Genomic DNA, 27,351 nt, shown 5'->3' on the forward strand with positions numbered 1-27,351 from the left:
AAGCCTACACGTAAGTAACGACTGACTGATAGGCGACAATTTTCTCAACCTGCTTCACAATCACTATCTTTACATAGCCTTTCATATTTTCAAACCATTTGTTGGTTTACTTTCCATGTTTAGTTCATGAATTCAATTGAAAATGAAATCCATAATGTTTTTTTTTTTTAAACAATTTAGTGGTCGATACGGGATCTTAAAATAACATGTATTCACTGAAAGGGTTAAGCAGTAAAAGGGGGCTGAGCTGAGTTTCCTTGACTGACAGGTCCTCTTTGCCTACTCAACAATAGAAAGAGGAGGGATTTCCTTTGGTGGGTGTTCTGTGAAAAGGGGGTGTATTCTAAATCGATATGAGCAAATGAGGTTGCTTCTTCGGGCGCAGAGCTGAAGAATGACGTAGGTTTACAGGTGCAGAGGGCGGGTCAGGAGTTGCGGAGGGAGGGAGAAGAACGTAGAAAGACTGAAAAAGACCGTGGGGATGTATGTGTGTATACTATAATCGGCGCTGCAGGTACAGCGACAGACAGAGGATACAGCTTTCCGACCCAGTCCGGGAGCACCATCTCCCAAACCCCGGAGATATTCAATTTCTCCCCAAAATGTCTGTTGGAGGAGAAGTCCGTGTGCTCCGCCAGGAGGCTGGGCAGGAGAGCCCGAGGATGCCGGCCTGGAAACGAGAGATTCTCGAGCGGAGGAAAGCAAAGGGCGGCGCGTCTGGAGCAGGTGCAACTGAGCCTTGCCCAAGCGCGATCTTATCGCGGGTTAATGGCGAAGTAACGGGAAACAGCAGCGCCTCAAAAACAGACAATGGAACCAGTGCTAATTCAGTTCGGAACTACACCATCACTCCAGCGAGCCAGCATTTTGCAGGCAAGCGTGGCAGCGCCCCCACGTCCCCAGAGCTCTCGCCGGTGAAAACAAACAAAGACCCCTGGACTGCCACCGACCCTTATGACTCGGAGAAAACGGTAAGCGATGGCGAGGGACAGGAAAGCCTGGTTCTGCAGGACAGTCTAGGCCCATTGCAGGAGAACCCCTTCATCAAACTGGAGAAGGAGCGAAAGAAACAACAGGACAGGGAGAACGCCACTCGTCCAGTTCAGCACATACTGGAATTGTATGGCAGTGTTCCTGGAATTCGGACTATACACGCTGAGAATATCATTATCATAGAATCCGATCCGGATTACTTTCCGGAGGCGAGTGGAATAAAAAGCGAGTCTTATCTGCAGCAGAATGGGAGCAGTTACAGCTCCCTCAACGACCTCTTGGACCGGAGAGGCAGTGGGGTTACCGAGATACGGGCAAAGGAGGTGGTCATTTATGACACCGCACTAAGCCGGAGCGAGGAGAATTTGAGCACGTTGGGTCGTCCTGGTCACGAGGCCGCATTCGAGACAGGAGAGGGTCATGGAAGGGTGAGCCGCATGCTGCAGAAATTCGACAGCAACTATGGAAAATTGCAACCTAAGTCTCGCAGCACAGAGAACCTCCTGGACTTGGAAACCAGTTCAAGCAGGCCAAGACAACGACCCAAGCCACAGCCAGATCTGGTGCCAAAATACAAGTCACAAGCTCAGCCTAGCTCACCAGTCCGCACTCTAGGTAACGCACAGTTGTCATCATCAGTCTTCCTCAGCTCCCAGTCTTCCAAACCAAAGCCACAGCCCCCTCTCTGTGAGCCTGACAGCACCACTTGCTCTGCTGGACCCGCTCAGTCAGTGTCTTCCTACCGCCAGCATTTTGAGGTGAGTGGGGGCCGCAGTGTGGTGGTCAACCCCATAGAGGAGGTAGAGGGGTCCCAGACCAAGCCTTTCCGAGAGAGAGACTGGGAGAGCACAGAGGTGCCCTCCAAACCCAAGGTGCCATTCTCTCCGGATACCAGCCGTGTCGAGTCCCCTGCCAGTCCCACCACGCCCCCAATGTCTCCCCCCTCGTCTGGATTCGAGATCTGCCCCTCACCCCGCCCTGACCTCTCCCTGCTGCCTGCCGGGGACATCCAGGCCCGTGCCCTTGCCAACCTGCGTCTCCAGTCCCGCAACTCCTTCACAGTCTTCCCCAAACGCCACAGAGCCGCCGCCTCCCCGGGCAGCACAGCCCCCTCCAGCCCGATTAAGTCTCCTCCCTCCCAGAGAGTGGCAGAGATGCCCACTCTAGGAGTGCCAACCCCTGTCACCCCTCCACCCAACCCAGCAATCTCCAAGAGTAAAGCGGAGGAACGGGATGAGGTGAGGGCAGCCGGGCTAACCCAACCAGACCCACCCACCATCACTGCAACCCCCTCCCCTCCAGCACCCTTCCCAGTCCCCTCTGTCCAGTCGCCACCTCCAGAGGAAGCCCCTGCTGACCAGCTACCTGTCACCAACATAGATGACATAGACGTGGACCCCTCGCAGCCCGTTGCCCCCAGCCCCACTCCAGTGGTGCAGAGGCGGAAGGGGAATACCTTCACTGTGGTGCCTAAACGTAAGTCAGAGCCTCAGCCTGGCTCTCCAGAGCCCCAGGAGCCCTCCGGAGGGGCCCAGACGCCCTCCACGCCACCACAGGCCCCTTACTCCCAGTTGGGCTCCCTGCTGAAGAAGCGCTACCCTGCCGTGGAGGATATCGAGGTCATCGGTGGGTACCAGTCCCTGGGACGCTCCTGCCTGACCAAGACAGGCTCCACTGGCAAAAAGGTGAGAGATGATGCCCAACTGGGTACTTCTATTATACATCAAGTGAACATCAGCAGAGCTCTTTTTACACCGATAATGTAACACTCATTAATTAATTTCTCCATTCAAGATTTGTCATTTAGTATAATTCAACACAATATGTGTGTATGCAAATCAATGGACTAGGCTAAATTTATAATTTAGGGCTGTTTTTCTGCCCATCTCATTACGGCATGCCTTTGTAGATTGTTTAGTGTGTGTGTGTAGCTGAAACGGGTCCCTGTTGCTGAAATGTGCGATATTCAACATGACTTTCTCCTAACGCTAAAGGATCTATTGCATCTTTAGTAGTACGATTGAACAAGGCAGAAGCCGCTGTTCATAGCACCAGCCTTCCAACATGGTTTGCAGCATGGAGATGTTGGTGTTTTTGTGACCAGGGTTTGAATCAATACTATTTCCTTTCATACCCCTCCTATACATTTCAATTTATGAATTGAATGCCCCCCCCCCCCCAAGATGGAGATCAGTGTTTATTGGCATTTACCTGAGATCTATCCTACGTACTTGGCAGTGCAGCACTGTCTCTGTCGTATCCTAATCCTTTGGTCTCTAGGTATTACCAGTCTCCTGCCCTCACTCCTTTCAACCTCAGCTCCGGTCACACCCAACCAGGTTGAGCGTGTGTGTCGTTGTTTGTCCCTGGCCAGATAGAGAACACAGGCAGTAATGAGGCCAGGCCCCTCGGAAGCATTCAGTGTTTTTGTCCTCTGAACCCTTTTGAATTCATTAGGCGTACTAAGTTTGGGTTCACCGAATTCCCTCGCCTTTTGTTGTTTGAGCATGGATGCTTCTCCTCCCGGTCATCATTTCACATGACCAAGGTTTCTCTGGTTTTGAAGCTAGGGCAGGGCTGGAAGCAATTACAAAAGCATCAAGTGTAGGCCTATGTTATTTGTGTGGAATTCCTTGGCTTTGTGAAACCAGCCTGGCAGAGTTTGGTTTCCTTTTCAGTATAACTTTTTAAAATGTTTAAATATATGCTCTTTTTCCCATTCAAATTTTAAGAGGTACTGAGCTTGCCGGATATATTTTTTCAAATGCATCAATATGATGAGAGAAGAACTTGAACAGAGTGTATCGCCTCCTACTAGGCTCTTAAGTTTCTCAAAATAACTTCCACTCCCTCATTTATTGGCCGTGGTTGCTGGTTCAGTTCTAAAGGTTGTACTTCTGCTATTTTGCTGTGTTGATTCTGCAGAATGTTGGCGTTAAATCTCTGCTGCGCTCTCAGATCTTTGACTCACTCAAATAAGGCCCTTACGTGTACCTAGTCCAACTGTGACCATGTATTCTTTGTGTTGGATAATCAATCTTGTCCTCTGTTCTTTTCCTGTTTTGTTTGTTTGATCTTCTCTTCAAGGAGTGAGTTGTTTATGAAGGTCAAGTGGAGCTTTTACACTGCACCAGTTTGATTTGCATAAGGAGAAATCTAGGAAGCCCTTAATGTATGGTGCATGCCTAGATTGAGTTTATAATGCAATTGGCCTAGGATTGTGTTACAAAGTGTCTAATAACATGGTTATAGACTAGTGTTCAGTACCTTTTTAGAACGGCTTTTGTTGTATTTTCTCGTAAGGTCTACTACATGGTACTTCCCTGTCATTGAATAGAGATGGAGCTGGCAGGAAGACATGACAATGGAAAGGGAGGAGTGGCTGGTTATTTGTGAGGTTGGTGACCAGCTAGTATGGGAAACCGGAGACAGCCCATGTGTTTGTGACGTAACAGGCAGAGACCATTCTTGCCGTTTCTGTTCTTTCTGCATATTCATGTTGCCATTTCCAAGTGTTTGCTCAGTGGAAGGCCTGGGCCTTGCCCTGCTCAGCTGTGTAATTGATACAACACATTAGGTAATTATGTCTTCAAGTTGATGATTTAGAGGTTTGGTGACTGTGCAGTTCTGTCAAGTACTGTTGTCGTGTGGTAGTAATGCCAGTCATTCTAGACTACAAATACTGTATTCAACTTGTGAATAACCTTGGTTCAAATGGAAAATAGCCTGTGACAAGCTGATAATACCCAATTTAACCTAAATACCCATAGAGGTAAGCTCCTGGCTGTACTAACGAGATGTTCTGGTCGTAGCCTAAAGGATTCGTCTATTTTCAAATGTACATGCCTCTCACAATAAGGCCTAAACCTTTTCCAGAAACGTATCGCTGAAAACGTATAACCTTTTAAAATGCTTTGATCCCTGTCTCTTTTGCACTGAATTCCATATTTATCGATCAGTAAACATAAAATAGCAGTCCCACTTAACCTCTAGCTCGCTTCCCCATTTCTAGAGAAATCATAATCATATTGTTGTCTCAGCAGAAGGCCATGTCACTCGGCATCAGGAAGTGAGTGGAAGGGCCTGTGACTGTCAGCTGTGTTGGCTGTCTGATGGTACACTCATAACGTCTGTTTGTCTTCCAGGCTGATCAAGTAGCAGCTGTCTGTCAGCCCGGTTTGTTTACTGTTCATTACTGTTGAGTTTAGGGCCTGTTATCCGGATATGGGATTGCTGATGAGTCGTATAGGCTACTATAGTTTAGACCCATGCTGTCGGCAGCAGGTAGCCTAGTGGTTGAGAGCGTTGGGCCAGTAACCGAAAGGTCGCTGGCTTGAATCCTCGAGCTGACGAGGTGAAACATCTGATATTTTTAAGTTGTTCTGAATAAGGGCATCAGCTAAATGAATAAAATGTAGTGCGTGTGTGTGCATACAAGAGGTCGACCGATTAATCGGAATGGCCGATTAATTGGAGCCTATTTTAAGTGTTCATAACAATCGGAAATCTGTATTTTTGGGCGCTGATTTAAAAAAATATATATTACATTTTTATTTTTAATTTTATACCTTTTTATTTAACTAGGCAAGTCAGTTAAGAACACAATGACACAACTAGTCATTGAAAATAAGAATTTGTTCTTAACTGACTTGCCTAGTTAAATAAAGGTTTAAAAAAAAAGACTACACATGGTTGAGGATATTACTAGATATTATCTAGCGTGTCCTGTGTTGCATGTAATCTGACTGATCATACCTAAGTATCTGAATGAGCGGTGGTAGGCAGAAGCAGGCGCGTAAACATTCATTCAAACAGCACTTTCGTGCGTTTCGCCAGCAGCTTTTCGTTGTGCGTCAAGCATTGCGCTGTTTATGACTTTAAGCCTTTTTTTATGACTTCAACTCCCGAGATGAGGCTGGTGTAACCGAAGGAAAATGGCTAGCTAGTTAGCCCACGCTAATAGCGTTTCAAACGTCACTCGCTCTGATCCTTCTAGTAGTTGTTCCCCTTCCTCTGCATGGGTAACGCTGCTTTGATGGTGGCTGTCGTCGGTGTTGCTGGTTCGAGCCCAGGGAGGAGCGAGGAGGGGGACGGAAGCTATACTGTTACACTGGCAATACTAAAGTGCCTATAAAAACATCCAATAGTCAAAGGTTAAAGAAATACAAATGGTATAGAGGGAAATAGTCCTATAATTCCAATAACTGCAACCTAAAACTTCTTACCTGGGAAGACTCATATTGAAGACTCATGTTTAAAGGAACCACCAGCTTTCATATGTTCTCATGTTCTGAGCAAGGAACTGAAACGTTAGCTTTCTTACATAGCACATATTGCACTTTTACTTTCTTCTCCAACACTTTGTTTTTGCATTATTTAAACCAAATTGAACCTGTTTCATTATTTACTAAATTGATTTTATTGATGTATTATATTAAGTTAAAATAAGTGTTCATTTAGTATTGTTGTAATTGTCATTATTACAAATAAAAAATAAAATTGCCAGACCAGACAAGTATTAAACAATCAAAATATATGTTTTATTCTTCAAATAGCCATCCTTTGCCTTGACAGCTTGGCACTTTCTTGGCATTCTCTCAACCAGCTTCACCTGGAATGCTTTTTCAAGGAGTTCCCACATGCTTTTCCTTCACTCTGCGGTCCAACGCATCCCAAACCATCTCAATTGGGTTGAGGTCAGGTGATTGTGGAGGCCATGTCATCTGATGCAGCACTCCATCACTCTCCTCCTTGGTCAGATAGCCCTTACACAGCCTGGAGGTTTGTTGGGTCATTGTCCTGTTGAAAAACAAATTATAATCCCACTAAGCGCAAACCAGATGGGATGGCGTATCGTTGCATAATGCTGTGGTAGCCATGCTGGTTTGGTGTGCCTTGAATTCTAAATAAATCAGTGTCACCAGCAAAGCACCCCCACACCACCACCTTCATGCTTTGCGGTGTCTCACAAAGACACAGCAGTTGGAACAAAAAATCTCAAATTTGGACTCATCAGACAAAAGGACAGATTTCCACTGGTCTAATGTCCATTGCTCGTGTTTCTTGGCCCAAGCTAATCTCTTCTTTTTGGTGTCCTTTAGTAGTGGTTTCTGATTCACACAGACTCCTCTGAACTGTTGATGTGTCTGTTACTTGAACTCTGGGTCTTCCTTTCCTGTGGTGGTCCTCATGTGAGCCAGTATTTTATGTTTTATTTTTGTAGTAGCCAATTGGTAGTTAGTCTTGTCTCATCACTGCAACTCCTGTACGGACTCGGGAGAGGCGACAGTCTAGAGCCATGCGTCCTCCAAAACACGACCCAACCAAGCCGCACTGCTTCTTGACACAATGCCCGCTTAACCCGGAAACCAGCCACACCAATGTGTCGGAGGAAACACCGTGCGATCGTGTCAGCGTGCATGCGCACGGCCCGCCTCAGGGCGTCCCTACCGGCCAAACCTTCCCCTAACCTGGACGACGCTGGGCCAATTGTGCGCCGCTCCATGGGTCTCCCAGTCGCGGTCGTCTGCGACAGAGCCTGGACTTGAACCAGGATCTTTAGTGGCACAGCAAGCAACTGTTATGTTATTAATCAGTGCCTTAGACCACTGATTAATGAGTTTGAGCCAATCAGTTGTGACAAGGTAGGGGTGGTATACAGACGATAGCCCTATTTTTGTAGAAGACCAAGTCCATATTATGTCAAGAACATCTCGAAAAAGAAAATCAGTCCATCATTACTTTAAGACATGAAGGTCAGTCAATATGGAAAATGTCAAGAACTTTGGAATTTTCTTAGTGCAGTCGCAAAAACCATCAAGTTCTATGATTAAACTGCCACTCATGGGCCTCGAACCGGGATCTGTAGTGATGCCTCTAGCACTGTGAAGCAGTGCCTTAGACCGCTGTGACACATGGGAGGTCCCTCACTCCTACATTCTTATCGTGTTCTTGGGCTCGAAGTGTGAAAGTCCATTGTATTTTAATTATTTACCACATCGAGTCACTCCTCGTCCCTCATCACACTTTCTGTAACCACACCCTTCTCTCCTTCTTACCTTAACTCTACGTCTTTGTTTTCTCCTGCACTCCTCCCTGTTTGTTCTCTCCATGCTCCCTCCTTGACTGTGTGTGTGTGTGTGCCTTTGTGTGTTTCTCATACCCAAGAGGCGCAGTGCAGTTTAGATGAATCGTTTAAGTCACTCTCCTCAGCATCTTTTTGAACAGTCAACGTGACTGTGTCTCACTGTCTCAAGCATGCCTGCCTGTGCTTCTCCAGTAGGTCTGTGTTTAATGTTCAGCTACTGCAGTGTAGAACAGTGTTTCCCTCCGGACACATGGAGAGGTGTAATTATGCCATTGATACTGGGGCTACAGCTTAATTCTGGTGCGCCTGTGACAAGTGTGACATTTCCAGTAAGTGTTATCTGGCTGCAGGGTTCTTCTGTGAGCCTGAGCGGGCAGAGTGAGAAACGGGACGATTGAAATGGGGACATGCCACACACACACACGCACATATCACATGCATAACCTTCACATGCATAACCTTCACATTCTATATTATAGGCTTCTTATTGTAATGAAAGATATCAGCAAAATGGCTGCGATGTATGGTCGGTGTCAATAATTTTACGTTTATTGTCCCACTTCTAGCACACAGACGGACTAATACAGCCCCATGTCACTTTTAAAGCCCCGCTAGTCACTGTAATTGGATTTGTCAGCAAAGTGCCATTGTCATGTTTTAATTCAGGCCTGACCCCTGTGTGTGTGTGTGTGTGTGTGTGTGTGCGTGTGTGCGTGCGTGTGCGTGTCAGAGATTTTAAGAGTGGAAAAGGGAAGAGAAAGTGTTTGAGAACAGGATGGACAGAATTCTGCAGAGGTGGTTTCAGAGGTGTATAAAAAAAGATGGCGAGATCATGTCGGGTGGGTAGATTGAACGGCACCTATTAATATCACCACCTCTGAGGGCTGTATTTAACAAGCCTAACATAATGGTATGTCTTAGCCCTACCGCCAGAGCTATTGGACCAAGGGGTGTGTCAGAAAAATGTGGGCTATTTTCACTGCAGGAATTATGAGCGCAAAGGCTGGCGGTGGTGCGAAGGGGCTGGGTTTTGAATAATAAGTGATAGGTGTGACGAGGGTTTGGCCACTCACTGGCCAATCAGTGTGTTTCATGGCTTAATTCTGCTTGCTGTTGTCTCAAGTTCTGTAGGTTATTGATGGTCTTCGCATTGTCATCCACTCCAATTCGACTGGGGGCACGGAATATTCTCTTCCTAGTCCATTGTTGATGGATAGGTTGCGCTTACGCTGTAAAAATCGGTCATAGCCAGTGGGGATTTTAGCATGTAAATCTTGGTCGGGCAAAAAAACAACTGTTTTAGATGCATGCCAGCAAAGCCACACATCTAAACAATACATTAATTGCACTATAACAGGGACAAATGGTGCCCACAAAGTTGTCGGGACTACAAAAAGCTGTCCCAACAACAGAGCTTTCTTTTCAGCACAATGGAGTGAATCCTTACTGCTACACCTGGCTATCAGCGGAGCCTTGTCTGGCATCTAAACAGTTAATTCAGCCTCATTTACTGACATAAAAAAAAGATGGTTGATATGGCTGACTTGCTAAAACAAATGTGGTTTCTAATGACAATTGAGATGTACCAACTAAGGCATAAGGGGACGACGAGCAGCGAAGAGGCAATCAGTAATTTAGATGAAGAAATTAATGAGTGAGCTAAGATGGATGTAGTCAATGTAACTATTTTGAAATGTACAGCGACAGAATTCAGGACATGGGCCATTCTTAGTGTTCTCCCTCTACACCAAGTCAGAACCGTAGGATAAAAAAGGGAGCATGTAAGCAGACAATGAAAGCGCTTACAATATTAGATGATCACATTTCTCTAAAACAGGTTATAGGCTATATGTGCACCACCAAGTTAGAACAGTAGGCTAAGTTATGAGGGGGAAATATTCCAAATGATTAGTGAGGCACATGGGCTAATAACAGCATATTACACAACATATACTTAGTTCTACTTTCTTAGCTACAGTATACATATCTCCCTTGCATATTACATTTATGCAGCAACATACAATATATTTTTGGACTCACCTTGTTGTGCTGTGCTCACTTGAACAGGAAGGTGGCGCGGCGGTCCTTCGTGGGCAGATTTTGACATCAAATTTTGTCATCTCAAGATTTATGGTGCTGACAAGACAACCTGGAACTCTTGGGGGGTGCAAGGTTGAAACATAACGTCAGTGATCTTCAGGTCGGAGCTCTAGAAAGAGGCCTGAATTGCCCCCCCTCCAAGAGTTCCCAGTTTTCTTGAATTCGCTGAAGTCTGAGAGTTCCGAGTGTCCAGTTTTTGAACGAGGTAGAAGTCATGCTTGGCCAATGTATTCAGCCTTTTCTGGCCCATGGAATGTGAATGTTTTATCTTTTTAAGCTTGGAAAAGAGAATCATAAACCCAGACTTGGACCACACATACCCACTCCACTAAATAGCAGGTTAGTGATTGCTTTGCAATGCTTGCAGTTAACCACTGATTCCTTCCAAACCACTCATTGTTTGAATTTTCAATTTTCAACTTGCTGTGTAATGTTTATGCCCAATGGCCGATGAGCACCGATATGTTTTATCCATAATTTCTCTTCATATGTTAAGGATTGAAAAGGATTTGCCAGTAGATTGTCGACTTGATTCGTGATGATGACTGCAAGCTTGCCAACTAAGATCAGTCCAATCAAAGCTACTGTAGATTTAACGTCATTTTATCTGTGGCCAATGAGCTTGAGCTTTCTTGGATGGGCACTTCCAATGTAACTCTATGGCAGCACCCAAGGGGCTTGAATTCTTTAGCTTCCCTGTAGACTTTGTAGTGACTTAGTGTCCCCATGAGTGACAGAACAAGGAACCAATCACGGCTATGCCCCACCTTCCTTGAATGATGGGTCACCACTGGTCATAACCAACCGCGTTACTGCTAAGACCAGCATTTTATTGGTTTTTAAATATCCCCACCAGCGCTGTCTAAAATTGGCACTTTGGCACGTTTTTAAGGACACACCTCAGATATTGTCACATCTGTGCAAGTGAGCTCATATAAGAAAGGTAAATTACCCGTCCTGGCGCTAGGGTTTTAAAACAGAAGAGCTCTGGCTCTTACGCTGGCTTACTGCCAGCCAAAAATAGAGCCCTCATTGTGTTCTTGTAGATAATCGTGCCGGACTGTATATGTCACACTGTGGGTGTTCAGTTCTAATGTCTATTTATATACAAACAAATAATATTCAAATTCCCCTCTAACCCACTGACAGCTACAGCGTCAACCACATGTAATTAGTCTTTCTCACCCATGTCTGTGGTGCTATTGTGTGCTGTGGGTTATTCTTGTACTAAGTGTTTCTGTGTTAAGTGTATGATCACACTCTGTTAATTCTCTCTCACACTGCCCTGTTTCTCCCTTTTTTCAATGAGCATATATAATACGGTCTGTCTGTCTCTAGTAGCATGCCTGTTCCTCTCTTTTGTTCCCTCGCTCAGCCCTGTACAGCCTGCTTGTACTCCACTTCCGCTCTCCCATTTCTCTCACTCCCTCACATACAGTGCCGTGCAAAAGTATTCAGACCCCTTGGATTTCTTCACATTTTACTGTGTTACAAAGTGAGTGTCAACAATCTACACAAAATACTCTAATAACCAAAAATATAGTCGTTGCATAAGCGTTCAACTCCCTGAGTTAATACATGTTAGAAACACCTTTTGTCATCGATTACAGCTGTGAGTCTTAGGTTGTCTAAGAGCAGTTTCATTCAATAGTTGTCTGAGGGAACTTGCAGATGTATGTATGGGTAACAGGAAGGGGTTAGTCATTCTAAAATCATGTCTACCCCTATTATACATTTTACTCCTTAACTCATTTAAGCTTGCCTAGACATAGGGGCTAAATACTTATGCAAAGGCTATTTTATACGGAACAAGTAAAGTGTTGGTCCCATGTTTCATGAGCTGAAATAAAAGATCACAGAAATGTTCCATACGCACAAAAATATTACACTTACATGACCAAAAATATGTGGACACCTGCTTGTCGAACATCTCATTCCAGAATCATGGGCATTAATATGGAGTTGGTCCCCTCTTTGCTGCTATAACAGCCTCCACTCTTCTGGGAAGGCTTTCCACAAGAAAGATGTTAGAACGTTGCTGCAGGGACTTGCTTCCATTCAACCACAACCATTAGTGAGGTCAGGCACTGATGTTGGACGACGAGGCTTGGCTTTCAGACGGTGTTCCAATTCCACCTATAGGTGTTCGATGGAGTTGAGGTCAGGGCTCTGTACAAGCCAGTCAAGTTCTTCTACACCAAGTTCTTCTACACCAATCTCGACAAGCCATTTCTGTATGGACCTCGCTTTGTGCACGGGGGCATTGTCATGCTGAAACAGGAAAGTTCCTTCCCCAAACTGTTGCAACAAAGTTGGAGGCACAGAATTGTCTAGAATGTCATTGTATGCTGTAGTGTTAAGATTTTCCTTCACTGGAACTAATGGGCCTAGCCCGAACCATGGAAAAACAGCCCCAGATCATTATTCTTCCTCCCCCAAACTTTATACTTGGCAATAAGCATTCGGGAAGGTAGCGTTCTCCTGGCATCCGCCAAACCCAGATTAGTCCATCAGACTGCCAGATGTGCGATTCTTCACTCCAGAGAACACATTTCCACTTCTCCAGAGTCAAATGGCGGTGAGCTTTACACCACTCCAACCGTCGCTTGGCATTGCGCATGGTGATATTAGGCTTGTGTGAGGCTGCTCGGCCATGGAAACCCATTTCGCGAAGCTCCTGATGAACAGGTCTTGTGCTGACGTTGCTTCCAGAGGCAGTTTGGAACTCTAGTGAGAGTTGCAACCGAGGACATACAATTTGTACGCGCTTCAGCACTCGGCGGTCCTGTTCTCTAAGCTTGTGTGTCCTGCCACTGTGCGGCTGGGCCATTGTTGCTCCTAGACGTTTCCACTTCACAATAACAGCACTTATAGTTCACCGGGGCAGCTCTAGCAGGGCAAAAATTTGATGAACTGACTTGTCGGAAAGGTGGCATCCTATGACGGTTGAAGTTGAAAGTCACTGAGCTCTTCAGTACGGGCCATTCTATTGCCAATGTTTGTCTACGGAGATTGCATTGCGCTAAACATTTTATTTGTTATTTTATTTGACCTTTTATCTAACTAGGCAAGTCAGTTAAGAACAAATTATTATTTACAATGACGGCCTAACCCGGACAACGCTGGGCCAATTGTGCGCCGCCCAATGGGACTCCCAATCTCAGCCGGTTGTGATACAGCCTGGAATCGAACCAGGGTCTGTTGTGACATCTCCAGATGCAGTACCTTAGACTGCTGCGCCACTCGGGAGCAATGTCAGCAATGGGTGTGGCTGAAATAGCCAATTCCACTAATTTGAAGGGGTGTCCACTTGTATGTTCAAATTTTGCGCACAAATTTGTTTACACTCCTGTGTTTACATCACTTTGCCAAGTTAATCCATCCACTTGACAGTTGTGGCATATATGAGCTGATTAAACAGCATGATCATTACACAGGTGCACATTGTGCTGTGGACAATAAAAGGCCACTCTAAAACGTGCACGTTTTGTCTCACAAAACAATGCCATAGATGTCTCAAGTTGAGGGAACAGTGCAATTGGCATGCTGTGACTTCAGGGAATGTCCACCAGAGCTGTTGCCAGATAATTTAATGTCAATTTTTCTACCATAAGAGATTTGTTTTAGAGAATTGGGCAGTATGTCCAACCAGCTTCAAAACCGTAGACCATGTGTATGGTGTCATGTGGGTGAGCGGTTTGCTGATGTCAACGTTGTGAGCAGAGAACCCCACCGCCACAAGGGGGCAATGGTATGGACAGGCATAAGCCACGGACAACAAGGTCCTGAGGTCAATTGTCGTGCCATTCATCCGCCGCCATCACCTAATGTTTCAGTATGATAATGCACGGCCCAATGTCACAAGGATCTGTGCACAATTCCTGGAAGCTGAAAATGTCCCACTACTTCCATGGTCTGCATATTCACCAGACGTGTCACCCATTGAGCTTGTTTGGGATGCTCTGGATTGACGTGTATGATGGCATGTTCCAGTTCCCGCCAATATCCAGCAACTTCGCACAGCCAATGAAGAGTGGGTCAACATTCCACAGGCCACAATCAACAGCCTGATCAACTCTCTATGCGAAGGAAATGTGTTGCTCTGCATGAAGCAAATGGTGGTCTCACTTTTATGGACTTGTTTTCTGATCCACACCTTTTTTTTAAGGTATCTGTTTTACACCAATTTTGCCAATTTTTCTATTTAATATATATTTACACCTTTTATTTAACTAGGCAAGTCAGTTCAGAACACATTCTTATTTTCAATGACGGCCTAGGAACAGTGGGTTAACTGCCTCGTTAAGGGGCAGAACGACAGATTTTCACCGTGTCAGCTCGGGGGATCTAATCTTGCAACCTTACAGTTTACTAGGCCAACGCAATAACGACCTGCCTCTCTCTCATTGCACTCCACAAGGAGACTGCCTGTTACGCGAATGCAGTAAGCCAAGGTAAGTTGCTAGCTAGCATTAAACTTATCTTATAAAAAACGATCAATCATAATCACTAGTTAACTACACATGGTTGATATTTCTAGATATTATCTAGCGTGTCGTGCGTTGCATATCTGACTGAGTATACAGGTATCTGACTGAGCGGTGGTAGGCAGAAGCAGGCGCGTAAACATTACTTTCGTGCGTTTTGCCAGCAGCTCTTCGTTGTATGTCAAGCATTGCACTGTTTATGACTTTAAGGCTATCAACTCCCGAGATGAGGCTGGTGTAACCGAAGTGAAATGGCTGGCTAGTTAGCGCACGCTAATAGCGTTTCAAACTTCACTCGGTCTGAGCCTGTGGTTGTTTCCCTTGCTCTGCATGGGTAACGCTGCTTCGAGAGTGGCTATGTTCCTGGTTCGAGCCCAGGGAGGAGCGAGGAGAGGGACGGAAGCTTTACTGTTACACTGGCAATAGTAAAGTGCCTAAAAGAACATCCAATAGTCAAAGGTTAATGAAATACAAATTGTATAGAGGGAAATAGTCCTATGATTCCTATAATAACTACAACCTTAAACTTCTTAACTGGGAATATTGAAGACTCATGTTTAAAGGAACCACCAACTTTCATGTGTTCTCATGTTCTGTGCAAAGAACTGAAACGTTAGCTTTCTTACATAGCACATGTTGCACTTTTACTTTCTTCAACACTTTGTTTTTGCATTATTTAAACCAAATTGAACATGTTTCATTATTTGAGGCTAAATTGATTTTATTGATGTATTATATTAAGTTAAAATAAGTTTTCATTCAGTATTGTTGTAATTGTCATTATTACAAATGATAAAATAAAAAATCGTCCAAGTATCGGTATCGGCGTTGAAAAATCATAATCGGTCAACCTCTAATCTGTATTCCCGCTTGTGTGAAATCTATAGATTAGGGCCTAATGACTTTATTTCAATTGAACGGTTATTTATATAGGTTTTAACTCCGTAAAATCATGGAAATTGTTGCAGAAAGTGTTCACCCCTTGACGACCCCAAAAAATACGAAGTGGGATGAAAATTGATTTAATTGTCTTTTTTTCCCAACTATACCTTGTCCACTGAGTAACATTCACTGTCTTTGTGGTAACAGACTCCAGTGTACACTACCTGTGAAAAGTTTTAAACCCTTGAATGAGCAGGTGTTCTTTTTACAATTTTCTACATGGTAGGATTATAGTGAAGACATTAACACTATGAAATAACACATAGAATCATCTAGTAACCAAAAAGTGTTAAACAAATCAAAATACATTTTATATTTAAGTTTCTTCGAATAGCCACCCTTTGCCTTGATTTGCACACTCTCAGCTTCACCTGGAATTCTGTTCCAAAAGTCTTGAAGGAGTTCCCATATATGCTGAGCTCTTGTTGGCTGCTTTTCTTTCACTCTGCGATCCAACTCATCTCAATTTGGTTGAGGTTGGGGGTGATTGTGGAGGCCAGGTCATCTGATGCAACACTCCATCACTCTCCTTGGTAGAATAGCCCATATACCACGAGGAGGTCATTGTCTTGTTGAAAAACAAATGTTTAGTCCCAATTAGCCCAAACCAGATGGGACGGCGTATCGAATGCAGAATGCTGCGGAAGCCGTGCTGGTTAAGTGTGCCTTGAATTCTAAATAAATCACAGATGGTGTGGGGATGATTTTCTGGTGACACTATAACACCTCTTCCTCCATGCTTTATGATGGGAATTACACGTGGAGGTCATCCGTTCACCCACACCACGTCTCACAAAGACATGGCGGTTGGAACCAAAAATCTCCAATTTGGACTCATCAGACAAAAGGACAGATTTCCACCGGTCTAATGTGCGTTGATCGTATTTTTTGACCCAAGCAACACTCTTCTTTATTATTCATGTCCTTTACTAGTGATATTTCCCCCCCCAGCAATTTGACCATGAAAGCCTGATTTCACACAGTCTCCTCTGAACAGTTGATGCTGAGATGTCTGTTACTTGAACTCTGTGAAGCATTTATTTGGGCTGCAGTTTCTGAGGCTGGTAATGATCCCATATGTTATTTCATAGTTTTGATGTTTTCACTATTCTACAGTGTAGAAAATAGTAAAAATAAAAAAAAACCCTTGAATGAGTAGGTGTTTTAGAACATTTGGCCTTATGTTTTAGGTTATTGTCCTGCTGAAATGTATATTTGTCTGTTGGAAAGCAGACTGAACCAGTTTTTCCTTTAGGATTTTGCCTGTGCTTAGCTTTTATTACTTTTTTATTTTTATCCTAAAGAAACTCACCAGTCCTTGCTGATGACAAGCATACCCATAACATGATGCAGCCCCACCATGCTTGATAATATGAAACTGGTACTCAGTGATGTGTTGTGCTGGATATCCCCCAAACATAATGGTTTTTATACAAGACAAGTACATTTCTTTGCACATTTTTTGCAGTTTTACTTTAGTGCCTTGTTGCAAACAGGAGCCATTTTTTAAAAATGTTTTATTCTTCCTTTTCCTTCCTTAAGTCTGTCAATTAAGTTCGTATTGTGGACTAACGGCAATGTTGTTCATCCATCCTCAATTTTCTCATATCACAGCCATTAAACTCTGTTTTGAAGTCATCATTGGCCTCATGGCGAAATCCCGGAGTGGTTTCCTTCCGCAACAGCAACTGAGTTAGGAAGGATGCTTGTATCTTTGTGACTAGGTGTATTGATACAGCATCCAAAATGTAGTTAATAACTTCACCATGCTCAAATGGATATTCAATGTATGTTTTTTTTTACCCATCTACAAATAGGTGCCCTTTGTGAGACATTGGAAAACCTCCCTGTTCTTTGTGGTTGAATCTGTTTGAAATGCACTGCTCGACTGAGGGACCTTACAGATAATTATGTATGTGTGGGGTACAGAGACTAGATAGTCATTCGAAAATCATGTTACTCACTATTAGGGAGTCCATGCGAGTTGTTAAGCACATCTTTACCCCTGAACTCTACCCCGTGTTTCCAACATTAGCTTGCCATAAAAGGGGTTGAATACTTACTGACCCAAGACATTTCAGGTTTTATTTTGAAAACATTGCTAAAAAAACATAATTCCACTTTGACATTATGGGGTATTGTGTGTAGGCCAGGGGCACACATCTCAATTTAATGCATTTTAAATGTAGGCTGAAACAACAACAAAATGTGGAAAGTCGAGGAGTGTGAATACTTTCTGAAGGCACTGTGTACACATTCTTACTCCAGTCTTATATTCACCTTAGCTTTGACATTGTAATTAAGTAGTGGATGATTCATCTTGAGACTCATATTTCTGCATTTCATTCCTCTTAATTGGGGCTGGGCACATTAGCTCACTTTTGTCATTCATTTGGCATCTCACCCGTACACTCACCCTTTCTTCGACTTCTAAGAGACAACTCACACTGCAGCAAACAAACACTTTGTAATATCGTCCCTCCCTCTCTCTGTCTGACTCACTTCAGATTCATAACACTGTAATCCCTCTATGATAGCCTGGAGAGAGACACCTTTATTCTCTGCCCAACAGGTGTACGCACACAAAAATGGTCGGACCGACCGACCGAGACACACAGCTACAAAGGGCAAACTGTGGAGGAGTGACTCACACTCTTGAGTAGGGTTGTCACGATACCAGTATCGCAATCCTACGATACCTGGTTTTTCTTAGAAAAACGCAAAGCAGACTAAACACTTTTGGTCCTTTAAAAAACATAACTTAAAATATTGTGCGCTATAGCTTGGAAAAGAAACTGGATTCTGGGTGACAACATAAAGCTTCGTGTTTCCAACATTAGGACTGTTTTCCTCACAAATGCCCACCGTCCAGTCTTCAGTCAGCTGTTCGTTCCACAATTTAAAACAAGAAATAAATAACCATTTGAACATGTTATGTTGGTTACTTTATTTTCATCACTGTCTTCATCAGAAATGGTTATTTACATGATTTCTACAGTAATTCTACCAGCCCTAAGATTTTCTAATGCTTGTTTGAGTTCAGAAACAAATGATTCCTGCTGCTATTTTCTATTCTGTTTAGTAGAGATGGTTTTCCTTTTTGAGGCTTGTTCAAAATTGGAATTGAAATTAACATTTTTAGGTGGGTGATTTAGTGGAGTAACTCCAATCCATGCTCAATCTCCTCTTTCCTTATGTGACAACGTATGTGCGTGGCTGCCTAGGTCCTCGGGTGTAGTAGGATTCTAATTGCAACTGCCTGGCAGGAGATTAGCTTTAATCAGGCATCTGGTCAGTCTGTCCCACACCTCAATGAGAGGCATTAACAAGGCAATCCCTCCCTCCCTCTCCTATCACAACACACACCCACACAAACCCTGTACTTACTACTGCTGTAGCTCCTTCCCAACTTCCACAGCAGCGCTCCCCTCCAATCTGCTGCCAGACTGGAGGAACTCGACTAGACTCTACCCTCGCTTGTGTGTGTTGCTGTGCGTCTGTCAGTGGGCAACATGTCTCTCTCTACCCTCAACCAAACCAGGACAGCGCATGTTTGGGTGGCCTGTAAAACTTAAATTCTGTCTTGATTCCCATCTCGCCTATTTGCCAAGGCACATTCATACAGACAACCCACGCTCTCCCTCTGTTGCTTTTTCTCTCCCTCTCTTGCTTTGTTACTCCGTCTTGCTTGTTCTCGTTCTCTCCCGCACAAAGATTTGCAAACAAAGAAACATGATATTCAACACACCACAATTATACTCTCTCACTACTCTCTTGAGGGACAAAATCACGAACAACCAACACCAAACATACTCAAATTGGCCATTTCTCTTCCGCTGAGTAATTTCTTGGTCATTGTCCCATTATTGGAGAGCGAGAGTGCTCAAACAATCCGGTTCTGTGGTCTCCGTCCTGCTGAAGTGTGCATTGGTGAATGGGAAGAGTCTGGGGCCTGAATCGGCCCTCTGTTGGCCTGTCTCAGTGCCCAGAGAGGAGGAGGGCAATCGCTTCTGCTTCAATAATACAGGCCTTCATAGCCACGGGTGGGAAGAGCGAGAGAGGGGGGGGCAGCCTTGAAGTCTCAGCCCAGATCTACACAGAGAGGAAGCTAACCCAGCGGCTAGTCTGATTTTATTGATACACTCCTCTGGCATGGAGACTCCTAAAGCAGGGCATTAATCTCACCAAAATGCTTTGGTGAGATTAAGTTGAGCAGGAACCTTGGGTGAGATGGAGGGTTTTAGACAGAGCTGATGGTGTTTTTGGGGCTAGAGATCCAGTGATATGGTTTTAGACTCCAAAGGAATGGATTTATGTGCCCCGAAATAATAGTATTTGTGCACCTCATTTAGTCGTTGTCACTGATAGGCCACGGCTGTCATTTTGGATCAGCCATGGCCATTTGAGGCCAAACACACAGCAACTGTATGATAGGATCACAGAATTAAAGTGTTTTTGGTTTGGGCGGTATACTTTAATGCTGGGGTATTTTGAAATACCCATGTTATCGTTTTCAGTTTTGGTTGGGGCCTTCCTAAAGCTCAGTGTCCCCTGCCTCACTGGAGTATGGGAACAAATAGTGCCTCTTTTTTAAATTTTATTATTATTATTCAAAAACATAATCCTGTGCCATCATCAATGTGAAAAATATTGTGATATATTTCGGCCTTATCGCCCAGCCCTATAAAACCCCAGTTTCGAATAGCAATACATATCATGTCTGCACCTAAATATTGTGAGGGCCCTGGCAATTCCCTGCTTTATTTTCTAGGTATATCTACAGTATTCCTAACAATACATTTGACAAATCTTTCTCTTCTTAGTCATACACTGACACATCCAGAAGAGTGTACCGCCAACTACATCGTCACTATCAGTCAATACTTAAAAAAAAAATGTCCATTCTTTAACGCTTACCTTTTTAAAAATGACTATTTTACCCGACCTCTGCCAAGGTCTCTGTTACTGTGTTAATGTATTTTTTATGGTAGTAAAAAATATGGATTCCAACTCTCACTGACCACTCTATAACAATCAGGACAAGTACAGGTACACAGTAAGCATTCCTGTATATGAACAGGTTATGTATTTTGTCAAATAGCAGAAAACAAATTCAGTCAACATTGATACCGGTTATAGATTGTCTAATGCAGCTGCCACTGTATTGAAGCTATTGGACACCGTTTATTTATTTAGCTCTATTACGGGCGATAGGTTCAGTATACACCACGGCATTCTGTACCAGAAAAAAAGTCTGGCCCTACCTTGAAGTCTCGTAGATCAATGCATTGTACTCTTTTTGTTTATACAGCCGTCTTGCATAAACTTGCCATACCTTACTTCGTTATTGATCTACAGACGTACGAGCTACCAGACCCGGTCTCGGGGATGGCTAACTCTTCGATCTCTATTGAGTTAGATAAATCTGCTTTTAGTTTTTTTTCCCCTTACTTGTGGAATAATCACAAACTCTGATTTGGTGCCTCTAAGGCAATTCAGATGGCTCATTGAGGACCTTTTTTCCTTTACTGAGGAATGTGTTTTGTTTTCTATGATTTTGTATTTTGAATCTGTTTTGCCTTTTAATGTAAAACGGTGCGTTTTCGTATCTGTAAAAGAGACCTTCTCAGCATGACTCCGTCAAAGTACAGGTTAAATAACATTAAGTATAGAGTGGTAGTGCACGTTTTGAAGTCACTAGTTTTTATAAATAACTAAGCATATCAGCATGCAAAGAAACGTTCTGCAGTTACACATGACAAGCGTAGGTACAAGGTATGTAATTAAATAAGTACAAATGTTCAAAGTATCCACTGATAGTGACTCGACGTAGGTAGTGGTACGCTTTTCTGGACGTGTCACAACTTAACTCTGCTAGCTAGCCCTTTCCTGACGCTGCACAATTGATCAAATTCACATCAATATCCATATCGCACGCAATATTTTGAAACTCATCTCAGCAGCGTGTCCATTTTGCTAGTATATTTTCTTCTCCAAGCCCCACCCACTCAAGCAGCGCAGTTACTACTCCTCGCTGTTAGTCACTATAGGTTTGCATGTTGTTCTGTTAGGTCAAATGCGGACAATGCCGCATTCCAGTTCGCTTGTTAAGACAAGTCCATTCTATTTCTGTGACTCCAACAGTTCACCCAAGTGTTTTGATCGATTATTGCACGTCAAATCGCAATGTTTTGCCCATATTCTGCAGCCCTAGCCTTTCCCTTCACTCAAAGCACGTGTTTTAATGATTAGCTGACTGCACCACAAGTAAATGTTTTTTTAAAGCACTTCCCAAATTAGCGATGACCTCTAAGGCAATAAGAATCAAATAAATGACAAGTTTGAGAAAGCATTGAGTTATTTGAATGGGATGAGGTAGAGCCGATTCTCAATTTGATAAGACTAAATTATAATATTGATCAAAACGAAGCCATTTTAGAACAGTTTAATCAAATCAAATTTAATCCATCTTGTAAATTCTGTCAGTAGAGGAGAAAAGTTTAAATATTTTGTGGTTGCATTGACGCAATGCTTAGCCCGTGTACATTTTAGATTTCCCTGTCTGGCCCCTATATCCATAAGTCTAGCAGGCCAGACTGGAGCTGGGGTAGGGGCTAGAGAAGGGTAAGGGCTGGGCTATGTGATGGAGATTAGGGGTGATTTAGAGCAGTGTCTACTGAAGGGGATGGGGGAGAGGGGTACATCAGATCCTCAGCACTGATACCAGCTGACTCCTGGGAGACACAGCAGTACACTGTGTGCACTGTCTGCAGTGTACTCTTAATTGTCACAACTTATTGGACATTGAAGTTGAACATTCTTTAGAGCTTCTTTAAGCCTTAAGACAATTGTTTGCTGTTGTGAAGTTGCCAGTCGTGTTCCGCAACATATCGCAACAGTCTCACCCCACGGTGGCATGTTTGTAGAACGCTGGAGTGTTGCCAAATGGATATGTTTTACGAGCTCTCCAGCCGTCAATCACAGTAACAGCAGCCCCTGCAAGGCTGCCACCTGCCCTGTGCTATGGTACCAGTGACAGAAACTGGGAAATTTAAACTCACAGGTCAAGAACAGATTATCATAAATGACATGTGCCTTTTTTAAGGTAATCCCAATCAATAAAGATATTGTGCTTGGGTTCAGTTTGGTTCATGTACACGCATACATATAATGCTGGTGTATAAATGCGTCCAATCAAAGTAGGCCAGCCTGATTTTAATGATTAGTAATAAGGAAACAAAATGCTTCATTGTTTTGTGGTCATAATGATTCTGTCATCATAGGCGGGTAAAGTTAAGTATGCACAATAAACCGGGGGTACTGTCATTACTGAACTGGTACTGTAGTGCTGATGAACAAATGCTTCTTGTGGAAAGCTATGGGAAATCCCAAGCATCGAGTTAGCCTAATGATATCAGGCTTTGTACATTTAATTAAACTGAAGCAGACATTTTCCCTCTGCTGCACTTACTAATTAAAAGTGCTGAAATTACCTGATATATTCAATTCATAGCACTAAATCCTAAAGAGAACAACAGTCCTAGCATTTAACCAGTCTTTTATGTTTTGAATGTTTAAACACTGAGTCACTTCTCCTCCGTTCCCCCTCTTTCAGCTGAATATCTCGTTCAATGAGTCGAGCATCCAAAGCACCTATGAGTACCCCTCTGAGAGCAGCGTATGGGACAGCGAAGAGGAGGATGAGGAGGACGTGAAGGGAGGAGAAGAGGAAGATAAGCCCAGCATGGTGGGCCGTATCCACATCCCTCGTCCAAGCTTCACCAGTTCCCCATCTCACACCAGCAACAGCACTGGTGAGAGAACTAGAGGGAATGGGGGAGGGGGAAAGGAAAGCAGGAAATGGAGAGCATGAGAGAGGGGATGGAATCGGAGGAGTGAGAAGGATAAATGGTTAGAGGAAAATGAATCGAACAGACTAAGCAAAACCTATTCTCATGGTAAGGAGGGTAAGATAAGGAAAGGGAGAGAAATTAATTCTGTCCAATTTATTAGTAATCTGGAAGTGGCTGAATGGTGCTGAACTGCTCATGGTTATAATGTAGCATTGGAGACACCTACTGGTCAGAGTTAGCTTTACATCCAAACACATAGGAACTCTGCTTTTATTTGTTATTTCATTTTATTTAACCTTTTTTATTTGTCAAGTCAGTTAAGAACAAATTGTTATTTACAATGACTGCCTACCCCGGCCAAACCCTAACGACACTAGCCAATTGGGACTCCCGATCACGGCCGGTTATGATATAGCCTAGAATCGAACCAGGGTCTGTAGTGACACCTCTAGCACTGAGATGCAGTGCCTTTAGACTGCTGCGCCACTCAGGAGCAGTCAATTCAGCAGGCAAGAGCAATCTTTTAGTGTGATGTAACTGAACAAGTTTATCTGCTCTCCCATAAAATTGATCAACAGTAGCCATGCAGTATGTCTCTACATTAGTTATTCATTACACAGCTTATTGCCAATCTTTAACTAACCTGTACATGAGCTCATGCTTATGTTCTTGAAAGAATTCATGCAGAATATGTATTTACATTGGGCTTTGCCCCGTTTCCTATGTCTTCAGATCTGTCCAGTTACATTCCCAGGCACACTGTGGATTTTAACACCTGGCAGGAACATAAGCTTGATGACCCTGTTTACCAGGGGGCCACCAATTCCCAGCACGCACAGATGTCAGAGGAAGTTATGGTGAGGCTTCTTTTTTAAAGTATATGAACTGACGCGTTCATTCATCAACCTTAACTTGTACAGGGATATTTGTACACTATAAGATTTACCTACCAGCACATGATTTACAAAGGTATCTAAATGTTTTCCCTCCCTTTCCCTGCTCTTCATTCCCTATCTATCTCTTAGCTCACCCCAGCAGATAGCTCCTCTCTGTCAGACTTCAACAGTGAACCTGCGCTGTACTTCTGATTTGCCTGGACCAAACAGGACTGACCACTGCCCTCCAGAACCAGCAGCCGAAACCACAACCCCCACCTGGGACCAGTGAGACTTAACAGAACTGGACATCAAATCGCACTTCAAAGCACTCCTCTTTTTCAAGTTTAGTTTGACACCGACATCAACCAACTAACCAACCAATCAACCACCACAGATTCAAGCAGCTGGACTGTCCTCACCTTACCTGTACAGTTGATCTGTCTTTCCTCTCCACCTCTGCCTACATTCATTGACTGCCATTGAGCAGTGAAGTCTGAACCAGATCTGACAGACTATTTGATTGTCAAAATAAATCTTGTTTTCAAGATAAACATGCATTATAATGCGGTTTCCCAGGCTTACGGTCTCCAGAAGAAGCCAATCTGTCTGCCTCAATGTCTCTAAGGCTGTGTTTTACGGGCAGCCCATTCCTTATTTCTTTTCTCCATTTAATTAGTCTTTTGAACAATTACTTCAGATCTTTTTCAGAGCTGATCTGATTGGTTGAAAGAACAATTTTAGTGAAAAAAAAGATCAGAATTGGGCAGCCTGTTTAAACGCAGCCTTTGTGTCTCCCATCAATAATGTCATAATATACATAATGTGTTTTATGGTCTCCATGTGTCCTTCTGAAGGGGATGTATGTAGTGGAGGAGATCACCTTGTGAAGGTAAGTGACCAAATTCCTTCAAAACAAGGATGCCATCAGTGCCCGTCCTTATCATGGTGAAGAAGACACTCGGCGTTATCGTGTCCTGGAGTCCCAGGGCTCCACACTCTGTAGGGGATGGCAGACAAATAAAAAATAAAATAAAAACTGAAGACTGAAATAGTGAAAGGGTGCCACAAGCCTAGTTTATTGTTGTTTTGTACCTGCATGTTCTGATTTCTATTGACTTGGTTCCTCGTACTGTATGCTTTTTAGTTTTGTATGTTTCCTTACAACAATGCTGTGTTGGAGACTTCAGGAGCAAGCAAACTTCAACACTTCCCCCTTTTAAGATTATGCAAAGCTCTGTAGACCTACTCAATTTAATGTTTTATCATCAAAGATCTGCGATGTAATGCTTAAAAGATTGCCTTGGCAGGACATTTTATACTATGAATATCTTCTGAGAGAAGCTTCATGTCAAGAAGCATAGAGTATAAATGCCTTGGTGTTAGACTCACTGTCTACAATGTTATGAGAACAATTTCTCCTTTTCAGTGTTAATGTTTGAACACCAAGTGTGAAAGATAAAAATGTCCAACATAAACCACGAATAGCAAATATTGAGAGAACCCATTTGCCAGCACGTTGGTTTGTGAAAGCTTGAGTTATCCTCTTAATGTTGAAGTTTGCATGCCAGAGACTCGTTCATGTATAGTATATGGATCAAATAGCTGGTATGGAAGGGAAGGGTGCGTCCTCATGGCCGTGTGTGTTTCCTTCACATTGACCATTGAATATCTTTTGACCTTTACAACCTGACCTCATAAACCTTCACGTTCCATAGAGCGTGAGCTGGTCCATTTTAGTAATGAAGACGACATTGATTATGAAACTAATGATTGTGTGTAAGACCTGTGGTGAAAGATTAAGAAGTAAAAAGCTTTTTTTATTTTAAGGTTGCTCCCATGTCTTCGAAATAATTTTTCTTAAAATGCCAATTGACTCAAGTGTTCCACCTATTGCTGTGGTGGCCACCACTCGCATTCTCATAATTTTCCAATGTTCTCCTTTGGCCAGTATTGATGTCGTTTCTATAATCTACAATGATGTTTTCATACGAATAATTTATTACTTGCATCTCTTAGGGCTTTTTGTTCTTCATATCTTCAATCAAAAGAATGGGTTTAGATTGAACAGACACAAAAGCACTGCGCTATTGGGAGGCTACATTTTTTTTTCTGTATACTGTATCATGATTAGACAGACTTGGATTATGTTTTATGTCAAGATTGTATTTCCATTTGCACTGTCATTGTATTAGCTTTGTTTTGCACCTCAGAAGAAATACAGTGAAGGTGAAAGAGGTGCTCATCAATCCACATATGCATCATCTCATCAGATAGAAATAGGTGAATATGAAGAATGCACTGCCCAATAATGCCATGATCTCTTAAAATCTTTGCCACAACCTTGAAACGTTATTGGAAGACCAGAGAATGATCCCTGGTTAATGTCTACTGTTAGTCCTTCGATCAATCTCACACAGCATACAGAGCACGCATGCCATTCATTTGTGCTAACTGCTGCCTTTGAGGATCAAATCCCTAAGGAGGCCGACAGATTTTCCTGGGAATCATGCGCTTCTAATGTTGGCTTTCATCAAAGTGGAGGCCCAAAAGCCAGGGCTGTATCATTGGATGTTCCAGTGGTCATACTGTATATGACACAAGCAAGACTGAGATGGCTATTATCGTGATGAAGACTGATTCACTTGAAAGATTGATATTGTCCTATTTGTCTGGTCCTGTTGAGAACAGTACTTGTCTGTCATACTGTAGCTAGAAGCCCCATCTCATCTTGTTTTTCTCTTCCTCTGTCTAAATCTCCAGCATCAAAGAGATGTGCTTACTGTAAAATGTGTACTTGTTAACGCTTTGGGCAAAAAAAGATGTCAGAACTGTACAAATAAAAGCTCAATAAATAGATGAAGCCTTGAAGGACAGTGTGAATAGTCTGTTATTGTGTTTCTAATGACTCTTCATCCCTCATGTGAAGGCAGAATCTCCCAATTGCAAAACATTACCCTGCCAAACCTCATAAATGCATTGTTAAACCTGACCGAATAAACGGAACATCAACA

The 27,351-nt window shown here is 43.3% G+C and overlaps 1 protein-coding gene across 1 annotated transcript; it reads left to right on the forward strand.

Moving 5' to 3' along the window:
• The first annotated feature begins 430 nt into the window (after positions 1 to 430).
• Positions 431 to 27,208, forward strand: LOC118385323 (taperin-like). Its single transcript, XM_035772382.2, has 4 exons — positions 431 to 2,678; positions 23,225 to 23,423; positions 24,195 to 24,319; positions 24,488 to 27,208. Exons 1-4 carry the CDS (start codon positions 486 to 488, stop codon positions 24,548 to 24,550), a joined length of 2,580 nt encoding a protein of 859 aa, XP_035628275.1. The 5' UTR covers positions 431 to 485; the 3' UTR covers positions 24,551 to 27,208.
• The last annotated feature ends 143 nt before the right edge of the window (positions 27,209 to 27,351 follow it).

This window comes from Oncorhynchus keta, chromosome 6 (assembly GCF_023373465.1).
Source record: "Oncorhynchus keta strain PuntledgeMale-10-30-2019 chromosome 6, Oket_V2, whole genome shotgun sequence".
Taxonomy (NCBI): Eukaryota; Metazoa; Chordata; class Actinopteri; order Salmoniformes; family Salmonidae; genus Oncorhynchus; species Oncorhynchus keta.

What these genes read in the sequence shown, in the direction of transcription:
- LOC118385323 (XM_035772382.2), top strand. Translation starts at nt 486, where the DNA reads ATGTGTGTATACTATAATCGGCGCTGCAGGTACAGCGACAGACAGAGG. An exon ending in CAGGCTCCACTGGCAAAAAG is followed by an intron (nt 2,679 to 23,224) that starts GTGAGAGATGAT and finishes CCCCTCTTTCAG; the next exon opens with CTGAATATCTCGTTCAATGA. An exon ending in TCACACCAGCAACAGCACTG is followed by an intron (nt 23,424 to 24,194) that starts GTGAGAGAACTA and finishes CTATGTCTTCAG; the next exon opens with ATCTGTCCAGTTACATTCCC.